At 36.8% G+C, this 25,928-nt stretch overlaps 1 protein-coding gene across 1 annotated transcript in view; it reads right to left on the reverse strand.

Annotated features, from left to right (window-relative positions):
* GTF2F2 (general transcription factor IIF subunit 2) overlaps window positions 1–25,928 on the reverse strand; it is a 152,861-nt gene that overhangs the window by 17,284 nt on the left and 109,649 nt on the right. The window contains exon 6 of the mRNA XM_059377775.1: window positions 13,380–13,479. Coding sequence (XP_059233758.1) covers window positions 13,380–13,479 — 100 coding nt within the window. The remainder of the gene's footprint in view (window positions 1–13,379; window positions 13,480–25,928) is intronic.

The raw sequence follows: 25,928 nt of genomic DNA on the forward strand, positions 1-25,928 counted from the left end.
TCATTCAAATACAAATGACACTCTAGGAGCAAGTGGTATGTTTGTCCTGTAGTTTTGTGTACCTCTATGTACCCCAGTTTGAAAGCAATGGCACTAAAAGAAAGTATAAATTCTCTCCTACAGAGAGTTCTGATCCAGGGATTTGATCACTTGAAAAAAATATTACATTTTATTAGTTGGCCTACTGAATGGGAGAAGATATTTGCAAATTATATATTCAATAAGGAGTTAATACCCAAAACCTATATAGAACTTTTACAACTTAACACCAAAACTCTCCACCCAAATCTGATTAAAAAATGGGAAGGGGACCTGAGTAGACATTATTCTAAGAACAAACACAAGGCCAACAAACACAAGAAAAGATGCTCAACATCACTGGTCATCAGAGAAATACAAACAAAAACCACAATGAGGTATCACCTTATACCTGTCAGAATGGTTAAAATCAAAGACGCAAGAAATAACAAGTGTTGGCGGGGATGCAGAGAAAAGGGAACTCTCAGGCATTGGTGGTGGGAATGTCAATTACTGTGTCAATTACTACAAATACTGTGAAAAAAGGCATGGAGGTTCCTCAAAAATTAAAAAATAGAAATACCATATGATCCAACTACTGGTTATTTACCCAAAGAAACTGAAAACACTAAATTAAAAAAATGCATCTCTATGTTTATTGCAGAATTATTTATAATAGCCAAGATATGGAAGCAACTTAAGAGACCATCAGTAGACAAATGGTTAAGAAAATGTGGTGTGCATGCGCAAGCACAAATGGAATATTATGCAGCCATTAAAAGGATGAGATTGTGCCATTTGCAACAACACAGATGGACCTTGAAGGCATTACGCTGAGTGAAAAAAATCAGACTGAGAAAGATAAATACCATATGATTCCACTCATGTGGAATTTAAAAAACAAATGAGTAAACAAAAAGAATCAGACCTATAAATACAGGAGAGCAAAATGATGACTTCCAGAGGGAAGAGGGGTGAGAAGAGGGGCAAGATGGGCCAAGGGATGGTGGAAGGCTTTCAGTTATGGAATAAGTCATGGGAATAAAAGGTACAGCACAGGGACCACAGGCAATGATACTGCAGTAGCACTGTATGATGACAGAGGGTAGCTGCCTTTGTGGTGAGCTGAGCACAGCATAATGTACAGAGAAGGTGAATCGCTAGGCTGTGCACCCAAAACTGATGTAACATTGTGTGTCAACGGTATTCAAATAGAACACTTTTTTAAAAAACTTACTCTTCACTGCACACATGCAACTTATATTCACTCCCTTCAGTTGGTTTAGTTTTTAACTTTTAAAGAAACACTTCATTTTGATAAAGCACGTTAGAGGAAATACTTATCAACGGCAGCAGCCCACTTCGTACATAAGGCATCCGAAGGCTGGATGAAAGCTGCCGGAGAACAATCTCCTGTGCATCAGAGGGAATTAACTATAATCTAGGGACTAGTTTCAAAAATTAAAAAAAAATGAAATTCATTTCAAAATCTACAACTATATTACTGAATAAATTCCAGCCTGATATAGCAGGCTTACTCTCTATATTTTAACAACAGAGATTTGTTATAAAAGAGATAAAATTTAGTTTCAAACGAAAAATGTATCTTACACATAATCAGACACTTTCAAATTAATGGCACAAGTCACAGACAACAGTGAGTATCCTTCAATGAAGTAAAATTAGGAGATAGGAAAAAAGAACCAACTTGTCTTGATTTTTTGATATGTGCATCTTGGGAGTAAAACTCAAAATCCATTAATCTCAACAGGTTAAGCATGGACTGTGTGCTTGGACTGTGCTAAGATACAGGTGAAATAAGATGGTCTCTTTCAAAAGATATCCCTTTCTTAGGGCTCATATATTAAAATATACAGAGAGGGCCTTGCACATTTTAAAAATAGTAATAGCAGAGCACACAGAGCCACCTCTGGATGCTGTGAAAGGTGCTGTGACAAAGGGCTGATAAAGGGCTGTGTTGCTGGGGAGAATGTGGCTGGACTCAAGATTCTCTGGGTGGCAAGCGCATGAAAGAAACAACTATGGACAGCTACAGGGAATTTGTCAGAGAAGAGCAGAGTGACTAGGAGAGTTAGAAGTAAGACCAGAGAAAAGAGAGACCAGAGCAACCCAGGAACAAGGAGAAAATCCAAGTCCTCCCAATGTGGGGAAGAGGGGAAAACAGACAAAAACATGCATTTAGTAAAATACAAAGGCAGGAGCAGAGTGGCTGTCCCGATTCAGTGAGAAAGGAGGCTGAAGACTAAAAGGGATGGACTTGAGATTTGTTCAAGAATTTTCTCTCTCAGGGTACCTGGGTGGCTCAGTCGGTTAAAGCCTCTGCCTTCGGCTCCGGTCATGATCCCAGGGTCCTGGGATTGAGCCCCACATCAGACTCTCTGCGTAGCAGGAGCCTGCTTCCCCCCTTACCCTGCCTACTTTGATCTCTGTCAAATAAATAAATAAAATCTTAAAAAAAAAAAAAAAAAAAACAGAACAGAAAACTAGAAGTGGAGTGCCTGGCTGGATCAGTCGGTAGTGTGCTGACCCCTGATCTCAGGATCATGAGTTCAAGCCCCATGTCAGGTGTGGAACCTGAAAAGAAAGAAAGAAAGAAAGAAAGAAAGAGAGAGAGAGAGAGAGAGAGAGAGAGAGAGAGAGAGAGAGAAAGAAAGAAAGAAAGGAAGGAAGGAAGGAAGAAAGGGAGAGAGAAAGAAAGAGAGAAAGAAAGGAAGGAAGAAATGGATGGATGGAGGGAGGGAGAGCTGGAGGAAGGAAGGGAGAGAGGGAAAGTAAAGGACAGAAGCAAGAGAATAGCTACATCAGGAAGGGAGAAAGTAAGCATGACAGGCCAGGACAAAACCCACAAATCCAAGCAGGAGGGTCTTTGGATTAGATACAGAAATATCATGGAATGCCTTAAGGCATTAATATTTTAAGCCCTGCTTTGCTGACCAATCTCTAAAATATATAGTTTTACTGTTTACAATTATACTTAGTTTGCATCCTGAAACTTCCTTCCACTGTTGCACCTCATTTGAAGAGTTTTCGGTTTTGCATTAAGATTAACAATCCAGAAAAGGTGACTGCTAAAAAACAGAGAAATAGAAAAGTTTGGACTACGAGATGAAGTTGATATAATCTTTTCCTCTAGTCAGGTGTGTGGTAAGAAAAATAAAGGGAGACAGAATCAGATTAAGGAAGGGTGAAGAAAGCCTATAAGTAGTCCCAGAGGCTTAAGTGAGATATGGGACAGAGGCCACCAGTCCTTGAGAAAAATAATACAAAGGAAGTGAGGACCTCGCAGAGGTCCAAGGTTAGGCTTTTGTAGTCAGCATGAGGCCACAGTTGCACGATATTGTGTGTCCTCCCATCCCAGTTTTAATTTATGCTGAGAGAAGGAGGAAGAGTTAAATTCAGGAACCTGGAGAGAAGCGCTGGTATACTCAGCTTCCACCCTTGGTAGACTCTTCCTTGTGCGAAATGCCTGGAGAAGCTAAGAAGATTAATAGGAAAAATGTTTTCAAATACAGACCATCTCCAACTTCCAATGGTTTGATTTCGAATTTTTCAGCTTTATGATGGTGCGAAAGCAACATGCATGCAGTAGAAACCGTAATTTGGTTTTTGAATCTGGATCCCTTCCCGGGCTAGCAATCTGCTGTACAACCCTCTCCCACGGGGCTGCGCAGTGGCCGCCAACTGTAGCCTCCCGGTCAGCCGTGCTATCACCCAGCAACAACCCAGACACGGAAACCCATTCTGCTTTACTTTCACAACAGTACTCAATAAATTACAGGACACTGCATTACGGAATGGGGCTTGGTGTCAGACGATATGGCCCAAATGCAGGCTAATGTAAATGCTCTTAACCACATTTCAGATAGGCTGGTTTAAGCTATGGTGTTTTGGTAGGTTAGGTGTATTAAACGCATTTTTGACCGATGATATTTTCAATTTTGACTGAAACCCCACCAAAAACAGGCAGATCTATAAAGAAATCTGTTAATGAAGCCAGATGGCCCACTTCAGAGGGGGCATACCCTCTAACTAGGCAGGGGAAAGAAAAGCCTTCTAAGTGTTTGTTACCAAGTTGTCCCAACCCCAGAACCACATGCCAGATCCGAGAGGGCCTGAATCAAAGGTAAGAATTTAGAATAAGCTGGAAAGGAACTTTGCTTCAATCTCAAAATTACTGTATTCAACATTGGTGCTTCCTTACTTTTGGGGGGAAAGCTGACTAGATGTGTTCTGTGTTAACTGTGTCTGTTGATGGCTCAATTCCTGGGGGGCAGTGCAACCTAACTTTACTTTTGATTAGTGGAATAAAAACACTTAAAAAGTATAATCTGAAAACCCAGGCATATAAAACAATAACAGCAATAATAAATTGGCAATATTATTCCTTATAAGAGAAACTAAAGTACTAGAAATTAAATCCTATATTTACGTAAAAACAAAAGGCAAATGGCAAAATTAAATGTCCTCAGGGCCCATACTACAGGGATAAACTATAGAAAAGACTTTTTTAAAAAATTAATTAATTAATTAAACATATAATGTATTATTTGCTTCTGGGGTACAGGTCTTTGAATCATCAGTCAAAAGATTGTTCTAAAACAAAATTTTTTATAGTACAGCATTAGTTAAATCTTTTTTGATAATGTCCAGGGCAGACTCATAATCTAAATTCTGCTCTGTAGTAGCAAGTAGTTCCAGTGGATATATGTATAATTAAAATTATATATACACACATATATATGAATATATGCATAACCATTTAAAAATGGTAATTAAATTATTAATGACTAACTCTATACTCAGGACAAAACTAAGGTCCCGAGGTAGCTTTTCTTTTTAAAACTAAACAGTACAGAAATGGTCATCTTAATACTGTACTTAAAATTTGTACTGCTGATAAAATACATTCTATAAATAAAGTACAAATGATGAACTAGTTCATGAAAGAGAAGACTACAGTGTTATGATAATGTTAATGCTTCTCTTTTTAGCTCTTTTCCCCTTGGCATTTTGTTTTGTACTGCTGTACCAACATGGTAGGGAAATGATGCTACTCAAAACAGTCACACATCTAACTTGTTAGCAGCCACCACAAAATATTAGTAGGATCGTCACTGGACTAGAAATAGCTATTACGTGAATTTTAATTACCGCTATTATATCTGCCCTAGTGATCATAGATCAACTGCATAATGAGCTGCGCAAAAATAATTGTCAATTCAGAAAGGACTTTAAATTTGGTTTCCAATTAAAAATTTTACAATCCAAAAAAAAAAAATCTATCACACACAATAATTTTTCTTTCATAACAGAAAACAAATTATTCAAGACTAAAATGCAACTAAATGCTGAAATCCATTGCGGCATGGTATAGAGAGAGTCAACCATCATTACGGAAACCTTAATCACTGACTAAAATTATAAAAGCCGCCCACCGCCAATTAAAATATTGTAATACAGATGTCTGTAAATTTCTAGATTGTTGTTTGCAGAAATACTTTGCGTTGTCAAGGCAGTTCTTGTGGAAGCTTTTAACTTTTGAAGGGAGCATGACAGCCTTGAATATCATGGTTTGCATTTAAATTCTTACAAAAGATCCTCCTCACCCTTAATGCTTCTATGACTGCCTAGTGTGTTGCCATCTTTGGGGAGGAAATTAATTCTTAATGAGTCTCTGAGTTCATGGTGTGCAAATTCAAATGGACAAAGCACCTAGCATACTCCTACTAATACTAGGCAAATACTACTGAAAAGCCTTTATGATACAGTCCTGTAGGCATCTATGATAACCTTGAGTCAAATTCCAAATCTATACCTAACTAAAAAACAAAAACAAAAACCACACCACTACAAAAACAAACCCAATAACCTTCGTTCTGAAGACCAACCAAGTTGGCTGCCGCACTGGAGAAAAGAGAGTGTGGATAAAAAAAAAATTTCTCTCTAGTTCCTGGAGATTTACCTCAAGATTTTATGTTATCATTCAACTCCCTCCAACAATAATTTTCTAGTTAAACTCTTCTAATTCCCTATCACGTTCTGACCAAGAGTTCTTGCCAGGAAAAAGAAGGGAAAGATAAATTTTTTTAAAAGCTAGGTAACAGAGAGGATGATAAAGATAAGAAAATATTAATTCTTTTTAAAAACCTTACGTTTGGTGGAAAGAGACTTTCTGGTCTCCTCTCAGGTATCATTTTTGCCACTACCCAATAAGATGGCAAACAGACCTAGGACATTTCCATCTCTGAGTCAGTGGCTGCGTGCTACAATTACCCAGGGAACTTGAAAAATTTTAAAAATACTTGGCCTTCACAGTAGATCAATTAAAATCAAACTCTCGAGGTTATTATTTTTTTAAAAAAAAACTTCTCAGAGAATATATTCATAAATGACACTACAAAGGGCTGATATCCAAGATCTATAAAGAACTCCTCAAATTCAACACACACAAAACAGATCATCACATCAAAATATGGGCAGAGGACGTGAAGAGACCTTTCTCCAAAGAAGATATGCAAATGGCCAACAGACACATGGAAAAATGTTCATTATCATTAGCCATCAGGGAGGTTCAAATTGAAACCACATTGAGATACCACCTTACACCAGTTAGAATGGCCACAATTAAGACAGTAAACAACGTGTGTTGGAGAGGATGTGGAGAAAGGGGAACCCTCTTACACTGTTGGTGGGAATGCACGTTGGTGCAGCCACTTTGGAAAACAGTGTGGAGATTCCTCAAGAAATTAAAAATAGAGCTTCCCTATGACCTAAAATTGCACTCCTGGGTATTTACCCCAAAGATACAGATGTAGTGAAAAGAAGGGCCATCTGTACCCCAAGGTTCATAGCAGCAACGGCCACACTCGCTGAACTGTGGAAAGAGCCAAGATGCCCTTCAACAGATGAATAGATAAAGAAGATATGGTCCATATATACAACGGAGTAAGATGCCTCCATTGGAAAGGATGAATACCCAACTTTTGTATCAACATGACTAGAGGAGATTATGTTGAGTGAAATAAGTCAAGCAGAGAGTGTCAATTAACATATGGTTTCACTTACTTGTGGAGCATAAGGAATAACATGGAGGACATGGGGAGATGGAGAGAAGTGAGTTGGGGGAAATCGGAAGGGGAGATGAACCATGAGAGACTGCGGACTCTGGGAAACAAACTGGGGGTTTTGGAGGGGAGTGGGGTGGGGGGTTGGGTGAGCCTGGTGGTGGGTATTAAGGAGGTATGTACTGCATGGAGCACTGGGTGTGGTGCATAAACAATGAATCTTGGAAGACTGAAAGAAAAGAATAAAATAAAATTACCCAAAAGAAAAAAAAAAGTTTCCAGGATATTTGATATTCAGATTTATTATGCTCCAAGTTAAATCTTTCTGATTAGAAGGCTTATTCTTATTAAAGACAAGCGTAGGATAAGGATATACAGCTTGAATGATTTTTTGCAACTTCAACCAGAATTTTTAAATATTTTAAACCAGGATTTTTATTTGTGTTATATGATTAATAATTAAAAGTAATATGGGGGGGAAAAAGCTTCTCAAGGGATTCTAGTGTATAGCTAGCACTGGCAAACACATCTAGGTAACAGAAGACAGAATTCCTGATGAGTAAAGTCCTAAGAGCATAAACTACTACATAAGAGAATGCTGTGAAATTTACATATGCTGGATGATGTCCACAAAGCCAACAAAACCACAGAGAGAAGCAAGCACCTTACTTGCAATCAGAGTTGGAAGGAGCTGCAAGGAATCTTACACATCTGCTAACTCTATGTATATCAATTTGTAAACTGTAAAAAGGTACTTCTATATTAACATGCACAGGTATTTTAAAGCACACATAAACAAAAATTTAAAGAGATGGAATAAAAAATAAAACACTATTTTAAGATTAAGTTTTAATTTGTCCAATTACAAAATACATTTTGGTTTTGTTGTCAAAATACAGCAATTTGCTTTACATTCTGGATGCTTGGTTTTTGTTTTTGCTTTTTTTCTAAAGATTTTATTTGTTTGACAGACAGAGATCACAAGTAGGCAGAGAGGCAGGCAGAGAAAGAGAGAGAGAGAGGAGGAAGCAGGCTCCCCACTGAGCAGAGAGCCCGATGTGGGGTTCCATCCAGGACCCTCGGATCATGACCTGAGCTGAAGAAAGAGGCTTTAACCCACTGAGCCACCCAGGCGCCCCTGGATGCTTTATTTTTAAGTGGATTGCCAACTGGAGTAGCTTTGTACCAGCAACAGCTAATGCGACCTAAGGTCCAACACACAAAAAGGTTAAGGGTCACTATATCAGTTATCTTCAGTAAGCCTTTAGCTCCAGGCCTGGTGGTGATGGCAACAGGGGACCTAAAGGCTACATTTCCAGAAGTCCCTTCCTAGCAGGTTTCCAGCTGGAGTTCTGGCAAAGGGAGAATGAAAGGAGGAGGAAGGGAGATTTTTTCTTTTTGTGTGCATTCTGTATACCTCCTGTGGCAGCAGCTTCCTTATCTCCGGTAACCAACCCCCTTCTCCAGACCTTCCATTTTTGTATTTGCAAAGCATCTGTAACCAATTCCCTATGTTAAATCCCTTTCTGCTTGAAAATCTGGAGTTGTTTTTGTTTCCACAATAGACATTAACTGAATTATCACCTAAAGACAGGGGATGACTGAGATTGCTAATTTCCTTTGGAAGGGCCAAGAGTACTTGTTACATCAGATTACATCATCACTGTTTCCACCTCACACAATGACTGATAAAGAGACCATTTTAGAATAAAAGTACCAGTTTTTCTACTTTCTTGTTCACATATATTTGCTTTATTAATATATTAATTATCTTTATAGTTTCTTTGCAGGAACCTTTAAAACCATTTGTTCCTTTTTGAAGATCGAATTTAGCTAATAATAGTTACTATACTCTATAAACCTCTGAATTTGGCAGGAAACCTAAAAAGCTGAAGGCAAATGAAAACATGAGGCACTGGAAATACCAATGTCAATCCACCAGTGTTGCAAAATTTCTACTCTTCTGCTGAAAATGGCCGAGTAGCACAGGGGCTGCATAAGGATGCTAGGGTCAATCCACACAGTATTTCTAAAGCTCAATTTCCTTCTTTTATTACATGAAAAACAAGGTAAATACAAGTTCCAATATTTCCCCCCTCAATCAACAGCTCACCTGTAAATCCTACTTTGACAACCTATTATTTCCCAAAGTTTGTTTTTACCACTACAAAAGATGGGGGAAGGGGAATTTAATGTTCAAATGTTTGCAAAATATATGATTAAACAAATTCCAAGGTCCCCAATTTCTATATATTAAAGTGTCCATTTTGAAGAGGACACAATCAGAATCTATAAGTTCTTTTAACACTTAATCTTTTTACACAACTCCTTTTTAAGAAGACTCTCACTAAATTAGTGTTTCTTTCTTTCTAAAAAGATTTTATTTCTTTCTTTATTTATTTATTTATTTATTTATTTATTTGAGGGAGAGAGAGAGAGAAGCAGACTCTCCACTGAGAAGGGAGACTGACCCAGGGCTCAATCCCAGGACCCCAGGACCATGACCTGAGCTGAAGGCAGACACTTAACCGACTAAGCCACCCAGGCACCCCAAGATTAGTGTTTCAAAACTTACTTTGGAAAATGCTGGCCTACATGAACCAGTAGTTTCTGAAATATAATGAAGATTCAAGGCAGAAGAAAACCACTTAATGAAACCTAAGCAGACATATCCCATAGGTAAGGCAAGGTTTTTCAGGGCCAAGCTTTCAAGGAGGGAACATTCTAAAATATAATACTAATCATGTGTTCTTTTTGGTCCAATAAATGCTTTCTGAATGGCAAGGTATGGTAGTATTACATCTCAGATAGTCTGTGAACTAAAAGAGATAAATCTGAATATAATGCTTAGAAGAGCTCCATTTACAAAGTGGGGGTTCAAATATTATGAGATGATTACATATATATTCTACATGCAGTTGACCCTTGAACAAGACAGGTTTGCGCTATGTGGATTTTCTAAGTTTACTGTCCCAGCATGGATTTTTTTTCAGTAAACACAATACTTTAAATGTGTTTTATCTTTCCTTGTAGGAGAGAGTTATTTTCGTAATAATGCTTTTATTTCTAGCTTACTTTATTGTAAGAATATAGTATATAATATATATAACATTCAAAATATGTTAATTGACTGTTTATATTACCAGGAAGGCTTCCAATAAGTTAAGTTTTGGGGGAGTCAAAAGTTATACATGGATTTAACTCTGTGTATGTGTGTGTGTGTAAGGGGGTGGGGGGTGGGGAGGGCATCAGTAATCCTAACCTCCACATTGTTCAAGGGTCAACTGTGTATGTAAGTTTATCTATGAGCCATAGGTGGGTGGGAAAGGTTTAGGGAGTAAATGCAAGGTGGGTTTTTCTGATCAAATGCAGGGATATAGTTTTATAAATATATATGCCATTTTCTAGCCCTTCTTTCAATTTTTGTAAAAAATTTTTTCCTTACATTTACCCTGAAAATTGTATTCAAAGAACCTCAACAGTTATGATGAAATACCAGGCTTCATGTTTATGTATTTCACCTGGTAAAACTCTGAAAACATTTCAACATCATATTGGATTTACAATTTTATAGAACATCTTGATTATGTAACCTCTAAGTCATTCTTGTTGAATTATGTTGATGTTTCTCAATCTTTTAAAAAATCAAAGCCTCCTTCTGATAAAAGTAACAAAAGCTTTATACTCTTTCTATACTATAATACTGAATATGTTTTGAAAGCTGTGTAGGTGCCTCCATTCATTCTGATACACTACCATGGTGGAAAAAATTCATGAAATGTTTAAATAGTGCCACATGATAGATTATAGTCAATCTTTATTTTTATATAAGCAAAATCTTTCCAAAGATTACTATATGGCTCATTGCTAATAACTACATTAGTATAATGACTCACTAGTGCAATGACAACTTTAATAAAGGTTGATACCATGAACTGCCACTTAATGTTAAAAAGTCTTTGAAGCGGATGATGTAGTGTTACATCCTAATATGGAGTTCAGAATACAACATATTCAAACTTACTTTAGCAGTAAAAAGAAAATATAAAAACATCCTAAAAATACGAAATTTGGAATCTATCTTCTACACCTGCCAACTGGATATAGTGTCAATAACAGTAAGAATATGAACTTACTAGCAAAGTACCAGCTTTGCTTGATTCAAGATAGATTTTCTTTTTGCCTCATCAGTGGTGGTAGGAGCTCATGATGGCCCGGGACTAACTCTTTCCCAGCTTCCTTACTTTTCTTATTCCATCAAAAAGGCTTTATTTACTGTCCACTGTAACAACTTGACAATACAACTCACTGTGATGATTCCAACAATTCAAAAAGACTTTATAAGGTAGAAAATTAGGATAAAATCATTCTAACTCCTCTATCATCCAAAAATAATGACCATTAAAGTATTTAATCTTAATTTTGGACATTTGTTTCCAATCTTTGCTTGTCTTAAATAACAGAGAGAAACACTACTGTATATCTATCTACCTTTGGGCCCTGTCTTTCTATGATACATTCTTAGATACAAGACTGCTGGGTCAAAGATATATTCTTTATAGTGCTTTGGACACAAATTACCAAACTCCTCTCCAGAAAGGCTGTATCTCTTTATAGTTTATGGGAAGTATGGCCTTTCTTGTCCTTACTGTGATAAAGCAGCAGCCAAAAAGATAGACTTGGATTATCTGACACTTATTCAGCCTGTCTTCTTCTTAAGTTTACGTTTTCCCTGAAAGCATAACCAGAGACTATAAACCGAAAGCCTGGCAGGATGCAAATGAACTTTAATTTGCTTAATTTACTCCACATAGCACAGCAATTTAAAAAATATTGTTTTTAAGAAGGGGCATGCACACTCCAGTTCACCATAGTCCTTACCATTTTACCTTCTTAAATTTCAGCACTCTGCTCACTGAGGAGGACTGCTTGGCTCTGTAGGCATTTGCTATTTCTCATGTAAAATAACCTTAAGAAACTCAAATTTCATAAAGTGGTCTGACAAATACTAAACTGTGACACCTAAATCGAGATACTTAAGGCCAGTCTTAAAAAGGGATTGTTTCTTCCTAAACACTGCATCGGGTAGAATGTTAAGCAACAAAGTAGGACATAAGATATCAACTGTTAATTGTTACTTGACTTAACTCAGGTTTCACTGTATTTTCAGAAAATCATCACATTTTTCCTTACATTATAGGTATTTCAAGACCCAAAATCCTTAGCCCTTTCAGTACTTCTAATGACCTGCAGCAGCATAGCACAGTGTTGACTAAGAGCGTGGCTCCTAAACCAGACTACCTGGGTTCAACACCTGAATTGGTTAATCACTGGCTGTGCGACCTCAAGTAAGCTAATCTCTCAGGGTCTTAGTTAATTCATCTGTAAAATGAGGATAGTAATGGTAGCTACTTCATAGGGTAAGTGTAAAGACTAAACGCATCATATGAAGCACTCAGTGCACAGCACATAACATGTATATAATATGTGTGTATTGTATGTTATAATATATATAGTATATGTAAGATATACTTCAATTAAAAATGGTTTAAAAATATATACAGGCAATCCTCACTTTGCATGATAATGTGAGACCATAAAAATGCCCGTGGAAGTTGAAACTATGCAAAGCAATCTTAATAATCCATGGGAAAGGGGCGCCTGGGTGGCTCAATCATTAAGCGTTTGCCTTCAGCTCAGGTCATGATCCCAGGGTCCTGGGATTGAGGCCCACATTGGGGTCTCTGCTCTGCGGGGAGCCTGCTTCTCCCTCTCCCGCTCCCTCTGCTTGTATTTCCTCTCTCACTGTCTCTCTGTCAAATAAATAAAGTCTTTAAAAAAAAAAATCAGTGGGAAAAATTACTACTGTTCCAGACTTATAAAATTTCTTGTCAATACATTAAAAATTCTCAGCTATATAGGTATGGAAAAATGAAAAACATATTAAAACTAATATTTATTAAGGACATCGTAATTTAAAACAAAAAAAAATGTTTTAAATTGAAAATGTTTTCATTGAAAAATGAAGTGTTTGATTTCTTTGAAAAATTTATCAAGAGTAGCTTAAACAACAGTTGCCTTCTTCCCATTGTTTAACTTAGGATACAGAGTGAACATCTTCTACCACGCGTGGTAAATCATCATATTCCTTACCCAGTCTAGATAACTCAATCACTTAATAGCAGGTGTGTGACTAAAGTCCTTTTAAAACCTTAGAATCTACAAAACAGAAAAGAATAAAAATGTAACAGAATGAATAACGACATGAAGACTTACATTATACTGATGATTAGCAACAGGTTTATAATTGGTTGTCACAACTTTGTCCAGTTGTTGTGATAGCCTTACAGGTTTGGAAGATTCTTCTATTTGCAATCTGAAAAACAGAAGGCATTATTAACAAACTTACTCATTTATTAGAGTGAAACCTGAAATGTTATTGCTATAAATCTTCTTAATATTTAACATATAAAAAGTAACCCCCAAAGCTGTATCAACTTTAATACTTTATGAATTTTCTTAAATTATATGGTATAAAACTAATCAAGTCATTACAAAATTCCAATCACTTGATAAGAGATAAAGATAAATAGATAATACGCTGACACTCAGGTCTAATGGTTGCTTTACTGGACAGCACAGATACAGAACATTTCAAGCATCGAAGAAAGTTCTATCGGACAGCACTGGTATAAAACTATTGCAGACCTCCATCTAAACTGAAATATAACTCAAAATACCACCTCTGGGGAAAAGCCATATACATATTACTTTAAATTCTTTTACTAGAACAGGAACTAAAAAGAATTTTCATTTAAAATTCCTTTAAAAAGCACAACTAGCACAACTTGCAGTATAAAAACTACTTTTTTTTTTTTTTTTAATTCATTTGAGAAAGAGAAAACTTGAGTGAGGACAGGAGCAGTGGGGAGGGTCACCGCGCGAGGGAAAAGCAGACTCCCCGCTGACCAGGGAGCCTAACGTGGGGCTCGATCCCAGCAGACATTTAACCAACTGAGCCACCCAGGTGCCCCCAGAAAGTACCTATTTTTATAACATTCTTATTTTATTCCTTGCCTGAAGCTAATTATCTATTTCCTTCTGCCTATTTTTAGGTATGTAACACTGAATTACTCAGAAGAATTTAGATACATAGCAATTGCTTTTTTAAATGTAAAAGTTATAAATACTATAAGTTTTGGTTTTGCTGTGATCCCCAAGTTCAGTATAATCATTTCTAATTTGAAATAATATTTCAAATATTAAATATTAAATTAATAATAAATTAAATATTAAATATTTAAATTCTTCTATTTATAAATCTGTATCTATCATTTCAATACATAAAATGATTATTTTATAAAGCATAAGAAAAGTACTCTAGAAATGCCTTTGGAAACTTACTGTATTGGTAACCATAAATCATATAATGTTACTTTGCTTTTCATGAGCCAAATACACTTTCTGTGAACCACAAAGAAAGTACTAGCAAGAGATCTAGAAGGCAGATGTCCACCCAAAGACAGACTTGGACTTATACTCCTTCAGTGGCCTCTTAACTGTTCTTGGATGAAGCACAAGGTCCTTCATATGACTTTATGTCATTCTGAGATCTAGTCCCTGCTTATGTCTCTAGCTTTAGCCATATTTGCTTCAGACCACAGCTGTGCCATGACCAGATTTTAGCAGAAGCCTCCTGCTGGCAATTATTCAGCAAGTGTTTACTGGGTGCCTATCTCTGCCAGGCACCGGAACAGAGGCTGGGAAGGCAGCAATAAAGAAAAGACTTACTTGAGTGGAAGACAAACATTAAACAAATGCTTATCTATAACTAATTAACTGCAGAACTCAAAAGGAGCAGGGGGTTGGTATGATAACGACTGACTGACTGCATGCTGCTAGGAAGTAAACACAACCCTGGTGTGTGCACTTCAGGGTAGCTGGAGCAGGGCTGCCCAAGCTTTTAAGAGGTGGGGTGAAAAGGTCAAGTGGAAATGACTCCTCCAAGCTGAGAAGACACCACCAAGTGACTAAGAAAGAAACAAGTGAGTGAAGACAGGTGTAGGAATGTTTACAGAGGGTTAGAAGTAAGTATGTCTAACTCCTTGAAAGGGGTGTGTGTGTGTGGGGGGGGAAATAATCAAGTGGCAGTCTGTTTCTAAACACCTCTTTGTGTTCTAATCTTAGCCTTATCCCCTACTGGAATCAGTTCTCAGGGATCTGGCCTCTCTAAATGGTAATCTATCTGTTATGCTTCCACGAAATTATCTTCCCTGTTTCAATCATTGCACTCCATAATTTGATCTTATGAGACATTCAAGGAGGGAGGCATGTACTAGCTCCTTCCTCCCACATTAAACAATTGTTCCCATTACTTCACAATTTGAAAATTCCTTGGGGTTTTTGTTTGTTTAGGTAAGTGTGTCTTTATAAGTGGTAACTTATTCTTGTCATACTCTTGCACTTGAATTCATTCTCAGGCACTGCATCCTGATTCAAGTTCAGGTGGCATACACTCACTTCCTTTCAATTCTAGTGCAACAGCTCTAAAAGCCAATGCTGTCATCCATAGTGTCATGCCATTTTTAGCCTCAAAGTATCTCATCTTTTAAATTTAGAAAGGAAAACACTGAATTAACTTTTTAAAAATAAAGAGCTCATATAAAAACTTAACCTTCGTATTACATATTTGAAATATGAACTTCAAGGGTTTTAACTAAAAGAAGTTATCTTATGATTCAAAACTCAAAATGTTAATCTAGGGGCTAAAAATCATGACATCTTTAAAGAACTAAATCTTAAAATACTTTAATAAACCTTGAATAGTTTTTTTTTAAAATTTTATTTATTTGAGAGATCACAAGTAGGCAGAGAGGCATGCAGAAAGAGAGGGGGAAGCAGGCTCCCTGCTGAGAAAAGGGCTCAATCCCAGGACCCTGAGATCATGACCTGAGCTGAAGGCAGAGGCTTAACCCACTGAGCCACCCAGGGGCCCCAACTTTGAATAGTTTAAAATAGGTTAGCAGGGATCTTTACCTAACACAAATAAATTCATTTAACATTATCTCACAAAGTGTCAGAACAATTTGCAACTCTACTTCACCACTGAACCATGTACTTAATTAAACATCACTGACCTCAACATGCCTTCAAAGTCAAAATGAGTTTTTTCTGGCTTTGCACAAAATAATAAAATTTGGAAATACCTGGTCTGTAAAGCTGAAGAGCAAAGAACATATAGAGGTTGTAGGCAGGACTGAGAGGAAACTAAGTTTCACTGTCCTAACTATTTAAAAAAAAAAAAAAAAAAGGTCTTTTTCAGAAAAATTTTTAAATATTGTGTTATTTTCAAGAAACTGTAACACCAAAATCATATCCTCTGATTTTTAGGTGCAGCCAGACCTTGTTTTACCTTTGTTTTATAAACCATTAAAAAAAAAAATACTTATGGGATGCCTAGGTGGCTCAGTCCATTAAGCTTCTGCCTTCAGCTCAGGTCATGATCCCTGAGTCCTGGGACTGAGCCCTGCATCAGGCTCTCTGCTCAGTGGGGAGCCTGCTTCTCCCTCTGCCTGCCTCTCCCTTTGCTTGTGCTCTCTCTCTCTCTCTGACAAATAAATAAATAAATAAAATCTTAAAAAAAAAATACGTAGCGCTAATTACTACTATCACTTCAGGACAATTCAGAATATACTTCCATCTTAGAAAGCTAGAACAATTACTAGTGTTTCTGGAATTATTATCTCAAGAGCCAATTTTATCTCTTACTTCCTTCCAGCAAAGAAAAAGCTCCAAGGCTACATGACCTAACAGCTAAAATCCTAACAAAACAATAGCTGTCACAAATTTATACAGACATTTAAAAGAGCACTTACTATGTGCTGGAAACTGTGTTAAAAGCTTTACTTATATTATCTCAATCTCACTTTTTCCTTACAGTAAGCAAAAAAGTGAACTAGAACTTGGATTTTTTTTTCTTTTACCCCAAGTTTCAAACAGTTAACCTATTAAGTCCCTAACAACATATGGTCTCTTCTATATAGTCTCCTAAAAGGTCACATGGCAGAATAAAACCGCTAATTAAAATCTCATTCATATAAAAAGTTTTTAAAAATTCATTAAGTATAGTTCAAAATAAACAATTCTCCTTAACACTCATCAACTTGCCTACAACTAGCCCAATTATACACATACATACAGAAGGGCACATTTTCTTTTTCAACACCTAAAAAAAGATTCCTATTAAGTTAATGTCACGAGTCATTAGGCTACAATCATGGTCCATAATCACTCTTATCAAAATCTCTTAAAGATCTTCTTCATTATACTTAATTAAGATTTACATACTATACTGGGAATTCAATTTTTAAATTATTTAGAATATTTCAGAAATACAAAATCCATGTAAAAAAAATAGTAGCATAAGCATCTCCAAAATACTTTAAAGGATGAACACTGGTAAAATCTAAAAAAATGGGAAAAAGTCAAATTCTATTGCTTTAAAGATATTAGATTGCAGAAGGGAAGTCTACAAATTTTAGTCAGTAGATTGGTAAGTGTAGTACATCCCATATAAAAGAAATTCAATAAATATTTGTTAAGCAAATGAACAAATGATACCTCTATTGGACAATTAGATCACAAAGGAAAAGGACAAAACCCCTATTAAGAAATCCTGCATTAATGCCTGATTTTATACTTGCAGACTATTTGCTTAAACAAAAAACCCTAAGTAACACTGCCTTGACTAATCTGGTTATCAGTGATAGAATTAAACAACTACAAAAAAACCCCAACTAAACTACAAATGTTTCCACCAGCAACTGCCAATGTAGGAGTCATTTGTGTTATAGCTGCATGTGATTGCAATTTATACTCTTCTTAAAATGATAGGTTTCACAAAAGAACGTGTATATTCTCAAGATTTTGATTTCATTTTTAAAGGGAAAAGTAAAGCAGTGAAAGAGGTAAAAAGTGCGTCCAAGGGGGAGAAGGAGGCTGACGTTCTGCAGGGTGAGACAAAGGTAGGTCTCGAGGCAAGGAGAAGCAGGAACAGCAGTGGAGCAATGGAACTGCCTATGAGCAAGAGCACGTATACTTGGCCCAGAGTTAGGTTAACAAAAGAGGAGTTTCAGAAGAAAGTCCAGCGTGGGAGCAGGCAGAGAGAAGGCTGGGAAAACGGCCACGATGCCCGTGGAGCCAACTGACTAATACGAAAGGCTCTGGTGACATCCCGTTTTAACACAGTCCACTTATTGGAAGTTTCAGTATTCTGAGAACAGGACAAAGAGAGCTTCTTGGAGGAACTGTAACAGCTGCACATGTTAATCTATTAGAACATGCATCCGAGTGGCAATGAAGAAACTGCACAGCTCGCAATTAATGAGTAAAGGAATTATATCCTTATCTAGCAGGGCTTCTGGAAGGTTTAAAGACAGCAAATTTGAAATTAAGTAATTTACGTGTCTCTTACAAATATTTATTAGTATTTGTAAGCCTCGTGAAAACAGGAACTTGCTCATATCCCTAGCGCCTAGAATAGGCATGCAGTATAAATGTGTTGTATAAACGAAAAATAAAAGATGAGAAGAAAAATTTTAGGCTGCATTCAATCAGAGATGGCAATCTGACTGTCAAATCATAAGATCTGTGGCAATATATGCTAACATTTAGATATGGCATTTGAGAAAAGAGACTGTAAAATATATTAAGATTTAATTTTCACTCTGGAGGGAACACTCAACATACCTACTTATACTGCGTAATATAGTAGCCACTAGCAATATGTAATTATTTAAATTAATTTAAACTAAAACTTAGCTCCTTAGGCACACCAAACACATTTTAAGTGCCCAACAGGCACATATGGCTAATGTCAACATATAGGACAACACAGATAAAGAGCACTTCTATCACTGCAGGAAGTCATTGCAGAATGACACACCCAAATATCTATAGGAGCTTGTCAAGTAAAGTAGAAGTCCCAGCCAGAGATGGGGGCTGTGGTGAACTGGAAATAGAGCACATGCTCCATCCCAAGTGGGCAATAAGACCTTAGTTAGCATGCACTTGATGGTTAGTCTGTAGGAATACAAGCACAATATTACCAGATCTTCTAATTACTCAAGAATATGCAGAGTCAGATTTTTGTGTGAAAGTATTTATTTAAACACTGCCAACCAATTCAATTTTTATAAAGGGCAAACCTTCCCCCTGCCCCGCACCCACCCCCAGCCCCCGGCAAAACAAAAATAACCTCTTAGTACCAAAAAACATACTAGCTGTACCACGTCACTTGTTTGCAGCCCTCTGACCTCTAGATCCCAGGGGTTTTGTTTGCTTTTAGTTTTAAGCAAAGCAGCAGCAAAGAATTAAGAATTAGTACTAGAAGCAGGAAAGTCACGACACAAGTGTGTAATAACTACTTGCATCAAGACTCTAGTTTTGGGCGCCTGGGCGGCTCCATTGCTTAAGCGACTGCCTTCAGTTCAGGTCATGATCCTGGAGTCCCAGAATCGAGTCCCACATCCGGCTACCTGCTTAGCAGGGTGTCTCCTTCTCCCTCTGACCTTCTCCCCTCTCATTCTCTCTCTCTCACACACACAAATAAGTAAAATCTTAAAAAAAAAAAAAAAAGACTCTAGTTTTGTTAAAAGACCAGTAATTCCCTCCAACTTCAATCCCGTGTTCCTATTCTAAGGAGAATCCCTGAGCTCCTGGATAGGCGCAACTAGACTGTTCTCATGGGAGTGCATTCCAGCTAGTAATCAGACTAAAAATCAAAAGGTATCTCCTAAGCAATATAGAAATTAGTTTTTGGCTCTTTAGAAAACTAGCAATTTCATATGATTCAACCTAACAGCTCCCACTAAACGAAAAGACTTAACACTGAGTTGAGTCTTCTACATGAGAATAGAACTCAAATCGCTAATTAAGCTCTAGCATAATGGTGACTTGCCCATGATCAATACTGTTTGTCGGAAGCAGGGAGAGGGGGAGAGATTCAAGATTCCTTGTCCAGTGCTCTTCACTTATACCATAATTACATCTTAAATATAATGAAATAATCCAGATGTCTCAAGTTGGTAAGCATATATATACATATGTGTGTGTGTATATATATATATATATATATATATAAAATCCCAATTTAAAATATTTAGAGTTATATGCGAAAATATACTATGTCCAAAAATATGTCCATTACATTAGCTAGCAAGGTATCCAGAAGGGGCCTACACTCAACTCAGCAAGGGAATGATTCACACTTGGGCTCTGTTTTCTCCTAGATTCTTGATAGAAACAACAGCCCTGAGAAGTTCTGGGAATGTGTTGATTAAGGTAAAATAAATGACACTTAGTGTAATGAAGACATTTTGTAAGGGTCTTGTTCTTGTTTTTTTAATTACTGCCTAAATTCTATTTTTCACTGAAACACTGTACGACTGTCAACATATTAGCAAATTTTCACTTCTCCAGGAAGGCTCTGTCATCAGCATTTTATCGAGTATCCATCTCCACTAGCTAACCAACACAAAATCCCCACTCAACAGTCCAAAATATAAATATCTTGCCTCCTGCCAAAAGCTCGTCATTATCTTATCATTTTATCTTATATTCTTTTCTTATGTAATATATTTATTATCTTGAACTTGAAGGCAAGTGCGTTCAGTGGGTATCTTTACCCAAAGCAGTGGCATTACTTCTAGGTCACCAGGGCTCTGGCTGTGCGAAAGTACAAAAGACACCACCCACACTGGACGAAGGGGGCCAGGAGGACAGCACACACAACTAGCTCTCCTTTGTCTGGAAAACTACAGGATGTCCATGGTATGCAGTGCCTAAAGGTTTTGTTGAAATAATTACCAATTTTGGTCACCTGCAAGGTAGCCATTATAATTTTTTTTTTTCGTTAGTCCAAGTCAGGGATGTTTTCTTATTCCATCTCAAGACAGCAAATTTCTTTTCACCTTGGAAAATTTGGATTCCAGTTTAAGTGTGTGTGTGTGATGGGGAAGGGAAAGGAGGAGAGGGGCAGGCAGAAAGGAAAGGGGGCAGAAAGAAGGATGGCATTTACTGGAAGAAATCCTTTGCCGCTTATGCTCTTCCTATTAATCAGATACTCTAGTCATTATTTTAGTACAGGCAAAGAATAGAAATACATGAGAAGAAAAAAAGGTTACCTAATCAGGGACCATTTATTACTTCTCAATACATGACCAGCAAGCTATTCTTCCTATGCTAGAAATGAGATTATCCTAAACTCCAATGGATGATGAGTGACAAAAACATTTATATTTCATTCTTTAAGAAGCTTTCATTTTATTTTCCTTCTCCAAATTCCAATCACAGTAAAAAGCCTAAATAACTTGGTATAGTTCCCAGGGGTGTGGGCGAAAACTCATCTATCAATAGGACCACTAATATTTATAACTTCAATATTCAAAAGAGCAACAAAGAACGATCTATTGTATTCAGGTTTATGCCAATATTTTGCACTAAAAAAATCAGAGATTAAAAGCAAACCTATGGCATACTGCGAGACTCTGAAAAATGCTTAGTCTAGAAAGAATATACCATACCATGCCTGATATGATAGGGTCTCAAACAAGATGGTTTTAAGCTCCTGGCCTACCACCAGGTATGATTTCGGACAAGTTAGTCAATCTCTTTAACGCCTGGTACTCTCAAGGGAAAAACTGAAGATTTTAACAACTGAAATAGGGAGATGATCTTTATAAAACACTGTCCCTTAGCTTGTATTCAGTACACTGTAGCTATTATAGGAGTCATTTGAAAACAACTCTTAATAATTATCTGGTTTACCTAATAGATTCTGAAATCAAGACTTATGGAATCTGTGTTTATCCTTTATTCTAACAGGGGATATTTGACTACATCAGATTAAAAGCACTTTTTCTGATCTCCTCTGATGTTTTCAAGGAAAGAAAATTTCTTCCTAAATGCCATTCAACAGCAGGTAAAACATGTAATTCACAGAAGTGCTAATTATAACTAATTATAACAACCACAGCACCAGAAGACATATAAAAATATGGCAGCTTACAGCTTATGGTTTTGGATGACTGTACACCTGATCTTAAAAATGGACTGAATTATTAGATGTAGTCAAATATTTTTCTTTTTTTTTTAATATATTTCATTTATTTATTTGACAGAGAGAGATCACAAGTAGGCAGAGAGGCAGGCAGAGAGAGAGGAGGAAGAAAGCTCCCTGCTGAACAGAGAGCCCGATGTGAGGCTCGATCCCAGGACCCTAAGATCATGACCTGAGCCGAAGGCAGAGGCTTTAACCCACTGAGCCACCCAGGCGCCCCTAGATGTAGTCAAATATTTTTCAATTTAATCTTCAGGGCACTCAAATCAATGTCTCATATATGACTTTCAACCAGTAGTGACTAGAACATGTATCTAAGTTTCACAAAAGTAGAAAACTACATTTGAGCAGAACATCTCTTTAAGTTATACATAACTCATAGCCATTTTTAAACAGTCTCAAACTTTAATCTTTCCCTGCCTTACTCATATTAAGTATGATGCAAAGAGGTTTTCTAATTTTCTTCCCAGAGGACAGGGCCACCTGCAGAAAAACTACACGGTGGGTACAACTGAATGGAATAATGATTTTATTCCTCTCCTTCCTTTATTATCAGTGTCTACTTTACTTTGGCTAGTGTCCCTTTTTTTTTTTTAAACCTCTCTGACCTTTTTAGTTGATTTTCTCTCGATTTTCTATCTAGCTCTGGATTATTTCATATACATTATCTTACCTCAATGACCAAATAGGTTAATGTCTCAGGGTACATGAAACAATAACCCTTAGGCCTCTTTCCACCATGGAATCTCTAAGGATTAGTTTAGATTTTGTATCCTAAAGGATTCTTTGCCCAGCACTTAACTACACTGACCCTCCTGAACTTTTGCGTATGTGGTGGGTTAATCTAGTGCTTAGAAATCCTCTTGACACCACCATTTTACTCAAGCAACTCAGGTTTCACCATCCATTTCTTCTCTTCTCCCAGATGATTTTCATAAATAGAAAGTGAGTTTTGCCTAAGTACTAATTCTAGAGGCTCGTGCAACTTAAACTCTCCCACCCAGCTAAGTAATGGGCTCTAGCCTTCTGCTTCCTTGCAGATTCCCCACGTATAAGAGTCCACGGACTCCCACAGTGACGTATGACTCAGAGGCATGAGTGGATGAGAGAACTGCAGGCCAAGCAGTCACTGTGGCAGTTCAGTGTAATGTACTGGGACAGCCACGCCCCTGAATATTCTTGAATCACATCATACAGATCTTGATTGAAAATACTTAAAAATATTTAATCAATATGACGTGAAAGCTTTTTCTTTCCATTAAGACTGAAATGTATTAATTAATTTAAGGCTGCAATTTGATTTTAAGACACAGGTTTTACCTTTGCAGATAAAATTTTTCCAAAACTTAAAAATATTGCTAGAAATTACCGTTAATAACATTAACTCAGTTTCACAACAGAAACACTAATGCTTATATGTTCACCATTTTGAGACAGTGCCGAGAATAATTATTACACTAAGATTTTCTGTTTTCACAATTTTATCTGTTCATGTTGCCAGTACTCTCGATAGATCTTCAACTCCAACTACTTTTTTGGAAGCTCCCAAAACTGTTTATCCATTGACTGTAAATAGGTTTCTGATTTGCTATTATTTGGTAGGGAATTATGCAACACTAGCATAAAGTTACCTGGCCATCATGCAAGTTTTCTTTTACATAAAGCCTATAGATAGATTGATTAAGAACTGAATATATCATTTTGAATATAGTACAAATTCTTTTCCTTGCTATTAGTAGAGGGAAGAAGGCATTACATAAATGTTTTAATCTGGATTTTTCTAAATATATAAAATACTATCCGGTTCAATTCAAACCTAGGATTTTTTAATAGCTGGTCTCAGTACAAAGACAACAAACTTGGCATACAGGGAAAAAGGGTTTCTAAACAACATGGGGGTGAAAATAGTCCTGATGCTTTAGGGACTTAGTCTCTCTGTGTTATTTTATTTGCACTGTTAGCTCTACTTGAAAGTAGCTTCATCTTTTAGTCATTCATTTTATAGCCTTTAATTCCTACAAAATGTTACGGATATCAGACTATTCTTCATGGAGTTCTGGTTAGTCACAGAATGACTACTATTATAGGCCCAAAACAAATGTATCAAAATGTTTTCCACATCATGAACATGCATGGATGGGACAAATTATTAGAAAGGCTACTTGACCATGATGCATATTTAAAAATGACGGACAAAATTCACTTCATTATGCTAAGCTCTTGATATGACAATCTGGGTCATTTATCTTTGTAAATGTCACTTTGGTAGACATCTTTGATAAGGGCAAACACCAGTAAGATGAGGATAAGGAGGAATACCAGTAAGAAAGCATAAACTTCTGTGTAATTTTTTTTTTTTCAGTTGTGGTAATGGTTTTATATCAAGCTCTTTTCCTCAGTTCTCTCTAGTATTGCTAGCTGAAAGCTAGCTGTGTCCATGCAACAGTCCAAGGCAACAACACTATGACTTCGGTCTCTTAGCATTATCAATTCAACAACTGTGGAACAAATGAAAAGCTAGATATGTATGTATGTATGTATATGTACATATATATTTGGATGAACATATTCTAAAACACACCCGTGTTACGTTTCTCCCAGTTCAATATTTAGAGCCAAGAATGAAATTAATAGGATCTGAGCTTGCTGTATTTTTATACAGATCAAAATGAGAATATGGATGACTAAAGGGAAGTGGGCGTCTGTGGGTTTAATTCCTACATGAGGTAAGGGTTAAAATATGGAGTATGTTTGATAAAAGCAATTTAGATGTAAAATGAACTTGGTGGTTTAAATGAGCCTTTACACATTTTATAACAGATGGCACAGCAACAGTCTTTATATCATTTAAGATTAGATATGATTCTTTTTTTTTTTTTTAAAAGATTTTATTTATTTATTTGACAGAGAGAGAGATCACAAATAGGCAGAGAGACAGACAGAGAGAGAGATGAGGAGAAGCAGGCTCCCTGCTGAGCAGAGAGCCCCATGTGGGACTCGATCCCAGGCCCCTGGGATCATGACCTGAGCTGAAGGCAGAGGCTTAACCCACTGAGCCACCCAGGCGCCCCGGGATTAGATATGATTCTTAAAACTGTGAACTCTATCACCATGAACAGGCTACACTGTCTTCTCCAAATAAAGTATATTATAGAATGTGTATTTTCTGCAAGGTACATGTTCACATTATATGAAATCTGAAGGAGACACAAATGAAAATAAATTTATATAACTGTTACTTTAAGTAGTGACTAAAGGAACTTAAAGTGAGTGTGCAGAAGGGGAAATGAATGAGGTAATGTAGTTCAAAGAGGCTGACCTAACAGAAATTAGCCAATAAAAGATTGAAAAAATCACTATGACAAGAAGTACTTTTCAATTTTCATATTTATTAAATTATAATTTTAAGGCATATAGCCAGAATTCTTTAAAATAGTTTAAAGCTAAGCACCCAATATTATCAAGCAGCCCCAACTGCTAACCTTCTGATCGATTTCTTTGAACCTAAAAATATTTAGGCTAGGGATTAAATAAGTTGCTTATGGGGACAGAAGCAATGTTTCTCTAGCCAGCCACTGCAATATATACTGCAAGTATGAATCATTCTTCCAAATTAAAATTTCTATGATCCTATGACTACGTGATGGGTGCCAACAGAATACACCAGTGGGATTAAACAACTTCCACTCAGCAAATTTAAAAATTCC

The sequence above is a fragment of the Mustela nigripes genome, chromosome 15 (genome assembly GCF_022355385.1).
Source record: "Mustela nigripes isolate SB6536 chromosome 15, MUSNIG.SB6536, whole genome shotgun sequence".
Classification (NCBI taxonomy): domain Eukaryota; kingdom Metazoa; phylum Chordata; class Mammalia; order Carnivora; family Mustelidae; genus Mustela; species Mustela nigripes.